This window comes from Apodemus sylvaticus, chromosome 21 (genome assembly GCF_947179515.1).
Source record: "Apodemus sylvaticus chromosome 21, mApoSyl1.1, whole genome shotgun sequence".
In the NCBI taxonomy this organism is placed as follows: Eukaryota; Metazoa; Chordata; class Mammalia; order Rodentia; family Muridae; genus Apodemus; species Apodemus sylvaticus.
The window spans coordinates 17,851,216-17,866,606 of NC_067492.1; the positions used below are offsets into that span (position 1 = coordinate 17,851,216).

The 15,391-nt window shown below is 54.0% G+C and overlaps 1 protein-coding gene across 1 annotated transcript in view; it reads left to right on the top strand.

Annotated features, from left to right (window-relative positions):
• Positions 1 to 3,638: 3,638 nt before the first annotated feature.
• The window catches only part of Bcar1 (BCAR1 scaffold protein, Cas family member), a 34,353-nt gene continuing 22,600 nt past the window's right edge, over positions 3,639 to 15,391 (top strand). Inside the window, exon 1 of the mRNA XM_052166742.1 lies at positions 3,639 to 3,797. Within this exon, the coding sequence (XP_052022702.1) occupies positions 3,786 to 3,797 (12 nt within the window). The 5' untranslated portion in view covers positions 3,639 to 3,785. The remainder of the gene's footprint in view (positions 3,798 to 15,391) is intronic.

Genomic DNA, 15,391 nt, shown 5'->3' on the forward strand with positions numbered 1-15,391 from the left:
CCTCTATCTTTTTTTTTCCTTTTCCAAGACATGGTTTCTCTGTAGACCAGGCTGGCCTCGAACTCAGAAATCTGCCTGCCTCTGCCTCCCAAGTGCTGGGATTAAAGGCATGTGCCACCACTGCCCGGTAAATAGGAGCCTCTAAAGGAGGTGGAGCACAATCAGACATTCTTCAGTCAGGGGCCAGTGCACACTGGCTTCCTTCCAAAAACACAAACTGGTGGGAAAGGAGGAGTTTCACGGTGGTGGAGCACCGCCTCAGTCAGATCAGAGTCCATTATAAACAGCAGTGAGCCATGCTGACGGTATGTGCCCTGATATGAGGTAATAAGAATGGCATTTCACCTCTGTGGTTTCCTCATCAAAACCACGACCCTAAAGTAACCATGAGAAAAATATTAAGTGAATAAGAAGCTGGGGGGGGGGGGGGGGCGGGGGAGGCATTCTACAAACTCCCTGACTCAATACACCTAAAAAATATCAAAGGTCATCAAAACAAGAAATGTCCAAAAAAACAAAACAAAAAACAAAAAAAAAACAAAAACAAAACAAAAAAGCCAAAACTGTCATAGCCTGGAGGACTTACAGAACATGACCAGTAAGTCTGATGTGGGGTCCTGGATAGGGTTCTAGAACAGAAAAGGACAGTGGGGCAAACTAAGATCTGATCAAAATGTGGACACTGGGGGCTGGAGAGATGGCTCAGTGGTTAAGAGCACTGACTGCTCTTCCAAAGGTTCTGAGTTCAAATTCCAGCCACCACATGGTGGTTCACAACCATCCATAATGAGATCGGATGCCCTCTTCTGGGGTGTCTGAAGACAGCTATAGTGTACTTAGATATAATAATAAATAAAATCTTTAAAAAATGTAGATGCTGGTTAATAATAATATGCAATACAGGTTCACTAATGGTGACAAACATACCATGCTAAAGTAAAATTGTCACACAGTGTCTGAAAAGGGCTGTCAGAGACTCAATGCATCCTCCTGGGCCGGAGGCTTCTCTGGACCACGGTGGTCCCTGACTAAGGATAGTAAGGGAAGAAAGAAGCTACCTCCGAGCCCTCAGTCCCTAGTGATGTTCCCCAGGGAACAGAAGTGTCTGGACAGCTGGGTATGTTCCCTCCTCCCTGTGGTCCAGAGGGAGTGCCCGCCACTCCGGGTCCTGGGCAACCCTCAAGGACCCTCTCTAGTGTGGCGCCTTAGTCAGGCAGCCCAGCTGCGTCTGATCTGGACATCCCCACAGGCTAGCCTCTGAAGAACTTGGTGAGTCATTCTGGAATAATTTGTCTGCAAGGTTTAGTGAGGGAAGAGCAGCCGTGGCCTCTAGGGCTACAGGAGAGTCAGATCCCCGAGGGAGCCTTCTCTAGTTGCTTCACACCCTATACCCAAATTCCTGATCTCTGTCAGAAGCAAAGGGTCTGCCAGGGAGCCTTTTCCCTGAGTTTGTATGGGTCATGCTGGAGGCAAGGACTAGCTGGTTTCCAAAGCCAGACCCCACATGAGCTATCCCCTAAGACCCCATTTCTCTGTACCCAGAGTGTGGAAAGGGGTATTTTACTTACTGCTCACTCACCGACTTCTAGCCTGGACACCTAGAATAAACAGAAAGGAAGAGGAGCTAAAATCCCTGCGCATTTTCCAGCCAAAGGAAAAGAAAAGGAAGGGGGCGGAGCCTGGGTTGGAGGGGTGGGGCTTTGGGACCTCCGGCGCGTGTGGCCCGGAGCCCAGGCGCCAGGCTGAACTGCTGTTCTCAGCTCTGAAGCCCGGGTGCCAGCTGGGCGCGGGCGGGTGGGCACGGGTAGGGCCATGTGCCAGACACACACAGAATGCCCTTTGAGGAGATGGCAGCTGTCGGCCCAGGCACCCCTCCGGCTGATGTGGCCTTGTCTGCCCTCTTCTAGCTATACCTTGCACACAGCCCTGGGAACATCTATTCAAGAGGTACGGGGTGACCCTATTCAAAGCGTAGAAGACCCCTCATCAGTCCTAGAACTAGGACCTGCCTCTGGTGGTTGTCCTGATGTCCCTCTTTCTCGAATATCTCCCTTCATTGATGAGTTCCTTCTCAGAATCTACCAGGGAGTTGAGGGGACTAAGGTTGCCCCCCAAGACCTCAGGAGGGAAAAGTCTGGGGGATCTGAGGCCACCCCTGAGTCTCTGAGGAAGTCAGATACCCACCCTAGCTCCTCCAGTCACCCGGCTCTCTAACCACTGTACAAAAAAAAAAAACCAAAAACAACAACAACAACAAAAAAAACCACACACACACACAAAAAAAGCTTGCCCCTGGAACCGGAGTGATGTCTCCGTGGTTAAGAGCGCCCCTGCCCTTGCAGAGGACCCAGGTTTGGTTCGCAGCACCCAAACGGCTGCTGATAGTTTCCATAACTCCAGTTCCAGGGGATCCTGTGCTGTCTTCTGACCTCTGAGGGCAGCAGGCAGGTACACGGTGTGCACACATGGATGTACAAACACACACAAAAAATAAACCAGACGACGAGCAGAAGGAAGAGGGGGAGCAGGAGGAGGGGGAGGAGGAGGAGGAGGAGGAGGAGGAGGAGGAGGAGGAGGAGGAGGAGGAGGAGGAGGAGGAGGAGGAGGGAGCGGGAGCTGCCACCATAACAGCCTTGTCCCCAGGTACCATACTAGCTAGCTGAAGCTTTTGCCCTCTTGAGGGAAGGTTGCTGCTAGTCTGCGTTTTGGAACAGGCTCCCTTAGGAAAGCAGCAGGCTGAGTTCCTCCTAGACAAAGCCATAGACTCTATCTCCCACTTGAATAGGAGTTCATGGCATGGAAACCATTAGTTACTCTGGGTCTGGCCTTACCCAGGAAGAAGTCCCATGGAGCAGTGACAGGCTGTATGTGACTGGGCAGCAGAACAGACCACTGGGTCTTTTCTTATGCCTTTGGTAGCTGTCGGAGCTCAGAGCCTCAGGGTACAGAGAGGGAAGGTGAAAGCAGCAAGGGTGTGGCAGTCGGAAGACCGTGTGCCCACCGCTTGCAGGTGCATGTTTGGGCATCATACCAAGTGTGAAACAGCTGAAGAAATTAGGGGTGATTAACATGGAGGAAAGAAAGGCTCAGATCCCCGAAGGCCTGCCTGTTTTCCAGCCTTGGGCAGGAAGGCCCATTGTGGGTCCCTCCCTAAAAGCCACTCTAGATTTTATTTTCAGGGGGATCCAATGTTAATCAGGCTGCTTCTTGGGGGGGGGGGGGTCTGGAGCTCTCTGGGGGCTGGAGTGGACCCTGGAGGAGACCTAGGAGCCTTCTCAGCTAGGGGAGGGCAGAGGAGTTCTGGTGTAGTGCCAGGCTGATCTAAGATCGGCTTCAGCCAGACCAATCTGCTCCCAAACTAGGGGTGTAGGAGCCTTGGGACCCGCAGTGAGGGACGTAATGTGTGGGGGGTGGGGTTCTGGGCTCCAGAACCGGGTGGGCGGACCTGATGGGATTGTCTAATAGTGAGTCTGGAGGTGGCCTTTGAGAGACCGGCAAGGTGTGGGAACCCAGCCTCCTCGCCCAGTTGTGCCGACAGAAAAATGCCAGGGTCCCGGGTCCTCGCCTTTAATGCGGCCGGCGGCGGAGCAGGCGGGAGGGGGAGGGGCGGCGCGCGCAGCGCATGCGCGGCGTGGGGGGAGCGGCCGGACAGTCCGGTGGCGGAAAGCAGCCCGCGGGTAGCGGAGAGCGCCGGGACCCCGCGCCGGGGGCTGTGAGCGGCGCGGGCCCACCGAGCCCGAGCTAGCCCGCGCCGCTGCCGCAGGGCCCCGGGGACGGCGGCCAAGATGACCGTGCCGGTGAGTGCTGACCGCCTGAGACCCCCGCGCCCCCCGCCGCAGGCCTGGGCCACCGGGGGTCGCCGGAGGTTTTTTTCAGGCCGAGGTGGGGGTCAGGGTGGGGGGCCCCGCCCCATAGCCGGCTTCTCTGACCCGGCTTTTCCAGCCTCTTCCTCCAGGACAGCCGAGGAGGACGGGGGCCCGTGCTGGCCCCACGGGGAGCTCCCCGGCACGGTTGGGTTGGGCAGGGGGTATCTGGGAACCTCTTGAGAGCCTCTTGGGCTGGTGGGGTCGGTGGGGTCCCTGATTTTGCCCGACCTCCTACCAGAGTGGCCAGGCCTACCGAGAGGAGGGCTCTGTCACTCCTTCGAAACCCATGGCCAGGTCAGCTGGGCCGAGCGAAGGGTGGGAAGGTCCGTGCTGTTCTCCCAGAAAACTGCCTAGGAGGGCTGCCCTATTGTGCTCTCGGGTCCCTACCCGGATGGCCAAGCGTGGGGCGGGGTCTGTTTTGTCCCTGGAGACATCCTTACCCCAGAATGGTTGGCTTGGCTGGCTGATGGAAATAGCGTACCTCCCCCTACCTCTGGTTTGTACACTCACTTTGTGGGAAGTTTTGTTGGCCCATTGAACCCCAGGGCCTTTCGACTAGCAGCTCATTTCTGTAGGGGCTTCCCCCTTTGCTTGACACCCCGTCTTCTGTCTTCCTAACCCACTGGGCAGACTTGAGCAGCCCTTGGTCCAGTCCTTAACACTTGAACCTTGGGTCTCCTCCTGAGGTGGTCATTGATAATTCCATCAGGGCACTGGACTTAGATACAGGCTTCGGCCCACTTTACAGATGGACAGACAGAGGTGTGAGCCCACACCTTCATCCTGTCTGCCCTGGAGTAAATGGCCCGCAGCCACCATTTCTCTGCTGACTCAGGCATTTTTCCTAATGACAGGAAGGGGCAATGGGCCAGAGCCTGGCCTTATTCTGGAACTGCTCTTCATCTACTCCCGGACTGGGTTCTCGCCACCACGATGCAGACAGTCAAGTTTCTTGGCAGGGCAAGTGGCCTCTTAATTAACCCCCGTAGGGTATGGAGATTCCTGGAGAAGAGAGGGTTCTGTCAGTGCAGAGCATTGTTATTACAGAATTAGAGATCTCAGCTCCTGCCCGCCCCTAGAAGTGGTAATTCTGAGTTACAGATGAAAAAATTAGGGCTTCCAGGCAGTGCTGATGGGAGCCCCCACCCCCATCTCTTCTGGTTCAAGGCATAATTGTCTCATCTCTAGGAAGAGACAGAGAAAGCCGGCCAAGCCTCTCTTCTGTTCTGCTCTGCTGTTCTGCAAAGCTCAGGATTTTCTCTGGCTCGGGGCATAGGGCACCAGCCAGCTCCACCCCTGTGGACACTGGTCAGAAAAACAAGGCAGACCTGCTGCGTATGCTGAAGGGCCAGGGTCCCCAAGGCAGTAATGACCACGGAGTACCCCTCTGGACAGGCCTCTGGTCGGGAGGTCCAGGATTGGTATAGTAGTCTGGACCAGGTATAGAGCTCTGTATAGGACCTGCAGTCTTAGGTGGCACGCAGACCCTTACCTCACAGATTTCAGGTAGCTATTCTCTGCTCTGTGCTACAGTGGCACCATCTGTAACTAGAGAGGATAAGGGTCTGGTGAAACTTGTACAGATAAGAATTGCTGTGAAGGACTGGGGTGAAGGGCTGTCCCCACCACAATCCACTGCATTTGATTCCCTCCCATCTGCTTGTGGCCACAGCCCTCAGTAATTCAGCATGGTGTATAGCTAGGCTGTCAGTCCATTGTCCTCTCTCCTGGGACTTTGGTCATGTGTGAGGTTGTGGGGCTACGGAGAGTTCATTTCTGAAGCAGAAAACAGCATTCATTTGCTGGGATCCCTGGTGGGCTTCTAGAAAGATCTGCCCGCTCAGTCCCTGCTCAGGGAGCCCAGAATGGTGACTGGCCATGTGGTACTTAGGGACACGTTTGAGTTTTAAGCGCACCCACTCATTTGGGCAGTCTTTTCCTGGATAGAGCTGACGCAGGCACTTTGGCCCACGGAAATTACAAGATGCTAACAGGCGGCGATGGGAAACGGTGGGAAATGACGGCAGAGGGAACTTGGGCTGGTCTAGGTTGAGTTGATGTGGTTTCCTGGGTATCTAAGCAGGGCCTGAATAGGGTTTTGTTTTGGTTTTTGAGATAAGATCTCATTGTATAGCCCTGAATAGCCTGGAATTTACTCTGTAGACAGGGCTGGCCTTGAATTCATACAGAAGTCTATCTGCTCGTGCCTCCTGCTAATGCTGGTCTGAAAGGTGTGCACCATCACTCCCAGCTGTGCCGGGGTCTTAACTGTGTTATTCGACCCCTGTGGGATATGGGGGCTGGGGGAGGGGCAGGCACCATGACAGCCCTGATTGCCAGCTCATGTGGGATATGGGGCTGGGGGAGGGGCAGGCACCATGACAGCCCTGACTGCCAGCTCATGCTCACCCCTCTGCTGGCAGCTGGGAGCCCAGGTACCTGGCTCTTCATTTCCTGGCTTCCTCTGACATCTGCCTTCCTTCTGGGCTTGGCCGGCCAATACCATAGGCCTATCAGGCAGTCTGTCCTAGCTTGAAGTTTGCCCTTGAAAATGACTGGTTGCCATCTCAGACCCATGCTCACAAGTGACCAGAGGCTGGCTGCCCTGTCACAGTAAGGTGAACAAGTCCTGTGCAGAGCAGCCCCACTGCAGGACGGCGCTGCCTATCGTTTCTTTGCTGTGAAACTCAGTGGTTCTTCTAGCCTCTACCATGCCCTTTATTGGATGATGGTCCCTTTCAAGGAACACAGATGCTTCCCAGTGTAAGCATGTCCCATGTGCTGGGCCTGAGGGAGGACCATAAGTGGCCATGGTCTCGTGACCAATGGAGGTCAGGCAGGGTGGGAACCAAGTCTGACAACGTTCAGGCTGGCGAAATGACCACCATCCTGCATGGCCACGCTGATTTCAGGGCTGCAGCCCAGAGAGCTGTTGACAGCTCCCTGTAGCTCTCCAAGTTTTCTCTTTCACTGTGTTAGAGAGCAAACCCAGGGCCTCTTTGTTGTCCCTGCAGACAGCCATCCTGGGTTCACAGAGGCCCGGCAGCTCGCTCAGGGCTGGGTAGCAGAATTGGTCTAGTTTTGATGAATCTAGCAACAGTTAGTGGACTCAGTCGGCACTTGATTGAACTCGGATGGTCTTGGGGTTCACTCTGCAGCCTCCTCGGAGGAAGGGCACAGGGGGTGGGAGAAAGTGTCCAGTCCCTGACTCAACCCCCAAAGCCCATGCCATGCCTTCTCCCGTTACCCTCCCTTGTCCTTCTTGCCCTCCCCCTTGCAGGAACTGGCCTCAAACCTTGGACCCACTTTACCAGGCAGATCACCCCTGCTCACCCCCACAGCTCCCCCCAGGACACTTCCTGGCCTCATTCGCCATTGTGTATTTGAAGATGGGATGGTGTGGTTGCTAGCAGATTCTGTCACAGGACTGCAGGCTTCATGGGGCAGGACCTATGACCTCCTGACCCCTTATGAACTCTCTCTGTCTCTGTCTCTCTCTCTCATTGCCCCAGCTCACCCACCTGCGGAGGGTGTGGAGTGCAGCTCTTCTCTCCTCTCTGCCATCATGCCAGGGCAGGGAATGCCAGGGCCCTACACAAGCCTTAAGTCTCTTTCCAGGTAGCTTTATTGAAGGCCAATTAGGATTAAAGAGGCTGCTTCCAGATGGGTGAATATTTTGGTAGGTCAGGACGAAGGCTCCAGAAGGAATCATCATCATGCTGGATTCTACAACAGCCAGTTACAGAGCCTCATGATGCTTCAGCTTTCTTGGAGGTTACCAGAACTCATGGGGCCCTAGCATTTGGGGGAAATCAACAAGGGGCGCATGCAGCTCTTCATGAGAGGCTGGGTAGTGCCGCCACCATCGCCGCCGGGAGACAGCCACTGTTTCTAGCCTCTGTTGGCAGATGTGGTAACCAACACCCTTTGCTGACCCCTGCACAATCCTCTGTGGTATACCATCTCCCTCTGGTGGCTTTTTCTTTGTGGTTCAGTTTAGTTCCTGTTAAGGAAGGCCTTAGTGGCAAGGTGACCCTGGCCTCTGTCCTGCTGTGCACAGCCTGGGGTATCCTATCCTCTGACGCAGCTGTTGGCTAGCCCACCACATCTCAGGCCATCTGGGCACTCTGCCGCTGTGCTATTTGGAATGGACGGAGTCACGTGCGGGTAAAACTACTGATGTGCTGGCTTGTCCTCAGACGTGGTCTGCAGCAAGCAGTGTGGTCCAGCAATGAAAGTTAATGCAAGACCTCAACCCCAGGCTGTAGCCCTCAGTACCTTAAAATGCTAATCTAAGATGTTAAGTACTTTAAGATGCTAATGCTAATATTGGCTGTGGAAAGGTGAGTGGCCCTAGGCCACTCCAGGTGGTCAACTTTGCCCCTCCTACCTACTGCCCTAAGGATCTTTTACACCTCCCAGCCTCAGCCTCTTCATGGCTGCCTGCTTCCCTTGTTTCCTGGCCAAACTTCACTATTTTTTTTCCTTCCTTCCTTTTTGTGGTCATTGTTGACATTATCATCATGTGTGTATATGACATGTGTGTGAACACATGTGCAAGTGTAGACGCCAGAGGATGACTTTGCAGACCAGTTCTCTCTTCCTTTTATGTAGCTCTAGGGATGGACCTACGGCTGTCAGACTGGGCTCCCGGTTCTCCCTGGCCCCACTCCTTCTGTGGTTCTTACACTCACTGTTTGCTGAGTCGTCATCTTCATCTCTCCCAGGAGAGCCAGGGCCTCAACAGAGGTGATGAAGGACTCCCGTTCTGGCAGGAGAGGTGGTCACAAGTTGTAGCTCTAAGTTAATCTCTTTTTCTAGGGGAGAGATTAGGGACTAAGGGGACTTTTCTGTAATTTTATTATCAAACCCTGCCAAATTCCAAGAAGGATTTGAAACAGATTATAGTGGAAGGCACAATAGTGTGAGATCATCAAAACCTGCAGAGTTTGTAATAGATGAGGAAAGGTGAGCGTCGTCCCAGGAAGCCTGGGCTGAGTGTCATAGAGACCTCACTGTACTCCGTCTCCTAGGTAGCGAGGAACTTACGAAAAGGGCGACTCAGTGGGCTTAAGATCATAATGCCTGCCCTGGGGTCTTTCGAAGTACTGCAGTACTGTCTGTCCTTCTGGGCGTTGTTTCATTTTAGTCCATTGAGACTTTTATATTGAGGTAGATTTTCCCACGGTATGAAATGCACAGGTAGGTACTAAACGTACAGTAAATAGGTTTGGGCTGATGAAGAACTCCATCAAGATAAGGAATGTCACTATCTCCTCAGAATGTTCTCAGAGGCTCCCAGAAGGCAGCCCCCACTCTGTTTCTATCACTGACTTAGGTGTTCCTCTTCACTCTATGTTAGCTCTGGCTTCTAATAATTTAGAAATCGCCATTCACATGGGCGTCTAACTGGCTTGTGCCTTCTTGGTTGCCGAATGATACGAATGATATTATGAATATACCACAATGCATTTAGCCCATCCTCTGGTTGATGGGAAGCTGTCTTATTTGTTTAATGTGGATTTTAAAGTATCAGAACACTGATATATTGTTGGTATTAGAAAGTCTGATATCTAGTCATAACTACCAAAATGATCTGCTGAGACTGTGTAGACCACAGTGTTCCCTGTTCACAGCCCTCCATTGGGGCCAAAAGGGTTTGTGTTCTCTCACAGTTGTCACAGGTTAACATTCAACTGTTGCGTGTGTCACCTGTGATTTTCCTTGGGCCTCATCCTGTCCCAAGAGATCTGGCTGATCAGTTCTGCCAGAGTTGATGGCAGAGAAGATCAATTCTGAGCACAAGAATTCTGACTGGTTCTTCCCACCCTCCTCAACCACTCCGGCTTGGTACTCCCACTCATAAGCCACTGTGAGAGCCCAAAGCCAGGATACACCTGACCCTCCAAGAAGCCAGAGGCCAGAGCTGGTCCCAGCTTGCCAAGAGCCTCCTCCTGCAGCGCCTCGGCCCTTAGTCTACTCTTCACTCCCAAGCTGCTCACTTGCCTGTACTTTTTACATCAGTATTCACTGTTATTGATTGATTGACTGGCATCATGAGCCTTAGCAAAAGGTGCACACCTTTACTCAAGTGCCTCCTCCTTCGAGAGGCCCCCATATACCTTACATGAAACAATTCCCTACCCCTGCCACCTTTTCCCACCCTCCTTGAGTTCTTGTCACCACAGACAGGTGTGATTGCAGTTCATGCCCACCTCCCACAGCCCCAGTGTGAGTTCTCAGAGGCGGGGCTCCCTCCATGGCAGTGTCCTAGTACAACACAGCACTTGACATGCATGTGATGCTCAGACCATGTGCGCAGCTGAGAGAGGTGGATGCCGTAGCCAGTCACCCCCAGTTTGGTGTGAGGGAAGTCCTGCTCACCTCCAGCATTAGCTATGGATCTGGGGCAGCTGCGGCCAAGGAAGAATTGCACCCAAGTCCTCAAGGGATGTTTTGAGGGAACTTGGGGAACCTTTGAGCATCTGAAGAGGGAGGAGGGAGAGCAAGGAAGGCTGGGAAATAGATTTAGTAGTGTGCACTTGTGTTTGTGGGTGTGGTGCAAGAGAGGGTATGGGTCCTGGCTCCTAGTGGGTAGAACTTGATGTATGGCTGGTGGTATGGGATGCTGGCACAGAGCCACATCACAGTGCCCTCCCTGTGCTTGCTTGGTACAGCTGTGTGTGCACCCATATCAGTGCCTGAGTGTGGGCTCAGATGCTGGTAATGGTTGTCCTTACCAGTGTATGGTGCATGACCTTCAGGTGCATGACCACCACCTGAAGGGCAATGGCCAGCTGAAGGTGCCACAGACAGCTGTGTCATTTGTGTAGGCTTAGTCTAGAGAAACAAATGGGCCCTGCGCTCATGTGGGATCCACTGTGTGTGTGTGTGTGTGTGTGTGTGTGTGTGTGTGTGTGTGTGTATTAAACGATGGAGGAGCTGCTTTTATACCCTCTGGAGTCCCTGGAGGCACTGTGACCCGCTGGCCCTGTAACTCCAGCCCCCATGGCTGACAGCCCTGTCCAGTCTCTGCCCATCTGGGTATCTGTGGGTGTGGGCGTGGGTGCTCAGTGGAAGCTGCTGAAGGCGTGTAGCAGATGGCATGTGAAGTCACCTCTCGGTCTGAACTACTGGTTGCCATGGGAGAGGGAGAGCAGATGGCCCAGCTCTGGAGGTCTCTTGACCACACCCTGTCCCTGCCCAACCAGCCTAGCTAACGGAAGCAGGGCAGCCACTGGCAGCAGAGTTGCCCCCAGGGATAGGGACCAGTCCTGCTCTCCCTTGACAAGTTTCTTCTGCTACTCTCCTCCCTAAAGCTGAGGGGATGAGGCGAGCCAGATCCAGAAGCAGCTTCTAGGGCAGGCACGCTGGGCCCCAGCCTCTGGTCCACACATGAAGCAGTGGTCCTCAGGCCTAGCCCGCTCTTGTCTGCGTCTGCTGGAGGGAAGTCCTGTCTGAAATAAGCACATCCCTGAAGGGGCCACTGCTGCAGGAAAACGTGAACAGAGGGCGGCCCCACTCACCCCCTCCCCCAGCCCCAGCCCCAGCCCCACCCCTACCCCTGCTTTGTCCCAGGACCACACCTGGAGGGAGAAAGAGGATCTGGGGGTGGGGGTGGGGCTGGGCTTCCTGGAAAGCCTGTCTGTTTGGAGCCCTCTCATCCCTGGGCTCTGTCCCTTCATAGCAGGTAGCATTGCCTTCCATCCTACCTCTGTATCCATCCAGGTCCATAGGGACTTGCCAAAAGGATGACATGGGGACCCACCCAGGAAGAATCTGGCTCCAGGCTGTAGGCCCTGCCCACCTTTCTACAGTTCACTGCTGTAGTGAAGAGTGAATGCTCTTGCTCTTTCCAGCCGTGGAGTACAGGCACGCTCTTTACAAGAGCTCCTAAGAGTGTGTGCTCTGCTGTTTGGGGTGGGGTGGCGGGGGTGTCACCTGGGGTGCTTTAGGGATGTGCGTAGAATGCTGAATGGGCAGTTACAAAGTAAGCTCTCCTACCACTTCCTGTGTGAAGGGGCAGAGGTACTGCCCTCTGAGCCTCTGGGAGGTGGCATTGCCCTCTCCTGGTCCCCAGGGTGGGGAGGGTTGACTGATAGGCTGTGTCCTTAGGGTCCCTATAGCCTTGCCCAGGTTTTGAGCTTGACACTGAGTAGTCCTCTCAGAAGGAAGGAACAGCCCCTGTGGCCCTTTAGGGACAACACATCTTCCTGCCCCTGGGGCTTGCGAAGCTTACCTCCGGTCTCAGGAAATCCTTTCCCTCTGCCCCTCCCAGAGCTGGCCATCAGCTGACCTGTCCAGCCCAAGCTTCAGGAGGGGAGAGGCTGTGTGTCTTATCTTGTGTTGGTCAGTTTAGGCCTGCTCTGTTCACTCTTCTTAGTCACAAGCTGAAATTCCTCTGTGCGATTTGCTCTTTGGAAGTGGTTCTCTGTGTGCCTGCGAGGTCTTCTTGGGGCTGCTTCGTCCAGCCATTCCGCTAGAGTTGGACATTGCCCCTGGACCTCCCCCTCTGCTGTTGTAAGTGCTACAGTGAACATGGCGAGCATAAGCGGTACTGGCTCTTCTGTGGGGCCTGCGCTGCTTCTGAGGCTCAGAAGGCTAGAAAGCTCCAACCCTCGACACTCAGCGGGGATCCAGGACAAACAGTAGGAGGCAGGAGAGTGGCTACTGTGCTTACTGTGCAAATGCCCCTTCCATACCCCAGAGGATAGGGGTGCCCCTCTGCAGCCTGTAAACTCATCCTTAACCTGGCAAAGAGACTCCAGGCCACTCCTGGGATGACTGTCACCTGTCCTGGAGAGTGGCAACTGTTGCCTGGCCAGACGTTTGCAGTCTCTCTCCAGCACCACCCTCTCTGAGCAGTCCCTGTGCATACACGCCTGTGTATGCTCGACTCTCTGTGTCTGTTGCAGCTGTATGTTTGTGGCTATACTTATGTGAGCTTGTTCCAGTGTGTGCTTATGTGTGCATGTGCTGCCTCTATGTGTGCCTGTGTGTGTTCAGGCATGGTTATAGGTGACTTGACTTTCCAATATTGATGACACTCTGCCAGCTCTCAAGCTAGCTCTTCCCACAGGAGTAACCACTTAGGTTCCGCCCTATTTTACACCCTCCTTATCCATGAGCTCAACTTCTGGGGAGTGCTGGCTCAGTGCTGGGTGCAGGCTTGTTGTTGTTGTTGTTTTATTTTTGTTGGGGAGATGGAAGAGAGGTGGTCTCTTGGGTCTCAGACCCCTGTCCATCCGGAGTCAGATTGAGTGTGGCAGAGGTCTTCAGCTTTGGAGTGTCTTTGTCCCTAAGTTCCCTTTCCACTGCAATGAAGTCAGTGTGGGTTAAGGTGTAGTATCTCCACCATGCCCCACCTGGGCACAGATTGTGTGCAATGAGACAAGGACCCCTGCACTGTGTCAGTCTCATCACTGTAAAGAGGCCAGCAGTAAAGTGTGTTGGAAAACTGCTGTGGGCATGAGAGGAAGACCCATGAGTCCCTCAGCATCACGGAGGTGGGGTCGGTGTGGAGGATGGAGGACCGAATCACTGAGCACGTGTGTCCAGGCCAGCATAGACCTCTGTGTGTGTGTGTGTGTGTGTGTGTGTGTGTAGCATCCCTGTCGACCACAACCACCCTTATGGGTACTTCCTCCCCAATGGGTACTCCCCTAGCACAGTGGGGTGTCAATCCTGGGGTCTTGTTTCCAAAGCGGAAATGCCATTCCTAGGTTCACAGGCTTGGGGGGAGTTAAGTGGAAAAGGAGCAAATTTTTGAAATGCCTGAGCCCGAGCCAGTTCCCTTCCCCCACCTCCGCACTCTCACCCCTAGCCCTCTTCTGAGAGAGGATCTATCTCCCTTTCCCAGGATCCTAGCTAGTCACTGCTTGTCTGTGGTACCTTCTCTTGGCCAGGGGTGGAATAGAGGCTATCCCTTCTGAGCCTAGCCTTTTGTGTTCCTATCCATCCTGCAGAGACCTCCTGGGTCTCCAGGTCTTGCTCCTCCCCTCCAAAGTAGAAATTAAGTGACATGTTATGGACCCTTCAACCCCCACAAAGTGGGACATGTTTCCACTGGTTTAGGGCCACTGAGTAGCTTGAGGAGAGGGGGATTGTAGGAGAGAGAGAGAGAGAGACAAACAGACAGACAGAGAGTAGTGTATGGTGACCAGCAGGAGTGTTCCAGACACCGGGTCATTTCTCCTTGCCTCCTACCCCCTTATACTGGGGGTAGTTCTGGCCATTGGCTCTTAAGCCAGAGCCCCAGGGAAATGCAGATGTCTAGCTTTTCAGGAGGGTTAAGACCCAGGAATCTGGTCTGACCAGATGTTCACAGGACTCGTGAGGTGAGCGCTTTCTGGTCTGCTGTAGCCCAGCTCCTGATGAAGGAGCTTTGGGCAAAAGCCTGCCTGGTGCCTGTCAGGTGGAGGTTGGCCTGAGCATGTGTGTGTTAGCCACTCTTCTTCAGAACTCTGCTAAAATGAAGTGCAGTCTGGCTCACCGCTTCCCCACATCAGCAGCTGCTGGAGAGTGTGCAGTCAGGGTCCTGTGTGCTCTGAAATAAGGCTCGGTCCTGTTTCTCCAGCAGCCTGTGCTCGGAGACTCTGGCACCCACATTTTGCTGCTTGGGATGACATCACTGAACAGTTGGTTACCTAGCAAGGAGTGAGCACCGAGGAGGGAGGGCTGAGGCTGTCCACTGCTCTCCCCAGGTGCTTCTTCCTCTCAGTCTCAGCGCGCACATTTGGACATTGCCGAAACAGACAAGCTGGGCAGGTCTCAGGAAGATTGCTGGGCACGAGTTTTATATCTGGACAGGACTGACTCAGGAAAGGTGGAGGGGCACTCCTAGGGCAGGAGTTGGCGGGCTTCTGGTTCCTTGCTTAGTGCCCAGAGGCATATATGGAGTGGACATAGTTAGTCCTAGCTTCACTCCCCTGGGCTTCAGGGGACCAGCTGGAATCCTCAAAAGTCAAGGTGGTAGTGGTTGGTGCTGCCAGTGAAAAGCAGCAGGTCAGACTGGGGCTGGCCAACCCTGGGGTCTGTTTTGTTATGAGACAGGATCTTACCCTATCGCCCAGGCTGGCTTCCTGCTTTTGCCTCCCTATTACTGGAATCTTAGATGTAAACCATCACTCCGGGATCCTTACACACTAAGGCCTGTCTACAATAGTCTTACACTATTATTGTTTTTAGTAATTGCTTTTGGGGCGTACTCCCCCCATTTTGCGTAGGAATTCAGATCTGAATCGTATGCCGCGGACACGCGTGAATACTCCAGTGTTGTTGGGTAAGGAAGGCACAAGGCCAGCATCTGGAAGGGAAGGAGGGGCTGCACCGGAGCTGAGCGATGGGGCTGGGCGGTGTCTACTAAGGACCTTCGCTAGCCGGGCCCGCAGCCGTGAGAGGCGGGGATGTCCGTAACGGGCAGTGGCCAGCTCGGCCCGCCCACCTCGGCGGCTCATTTGCATGGGGGGACCACGGCGGCCAATGGTAGCGCGGCTGGGCATGCCGGGAGCAGGGCGGGCGGAGCG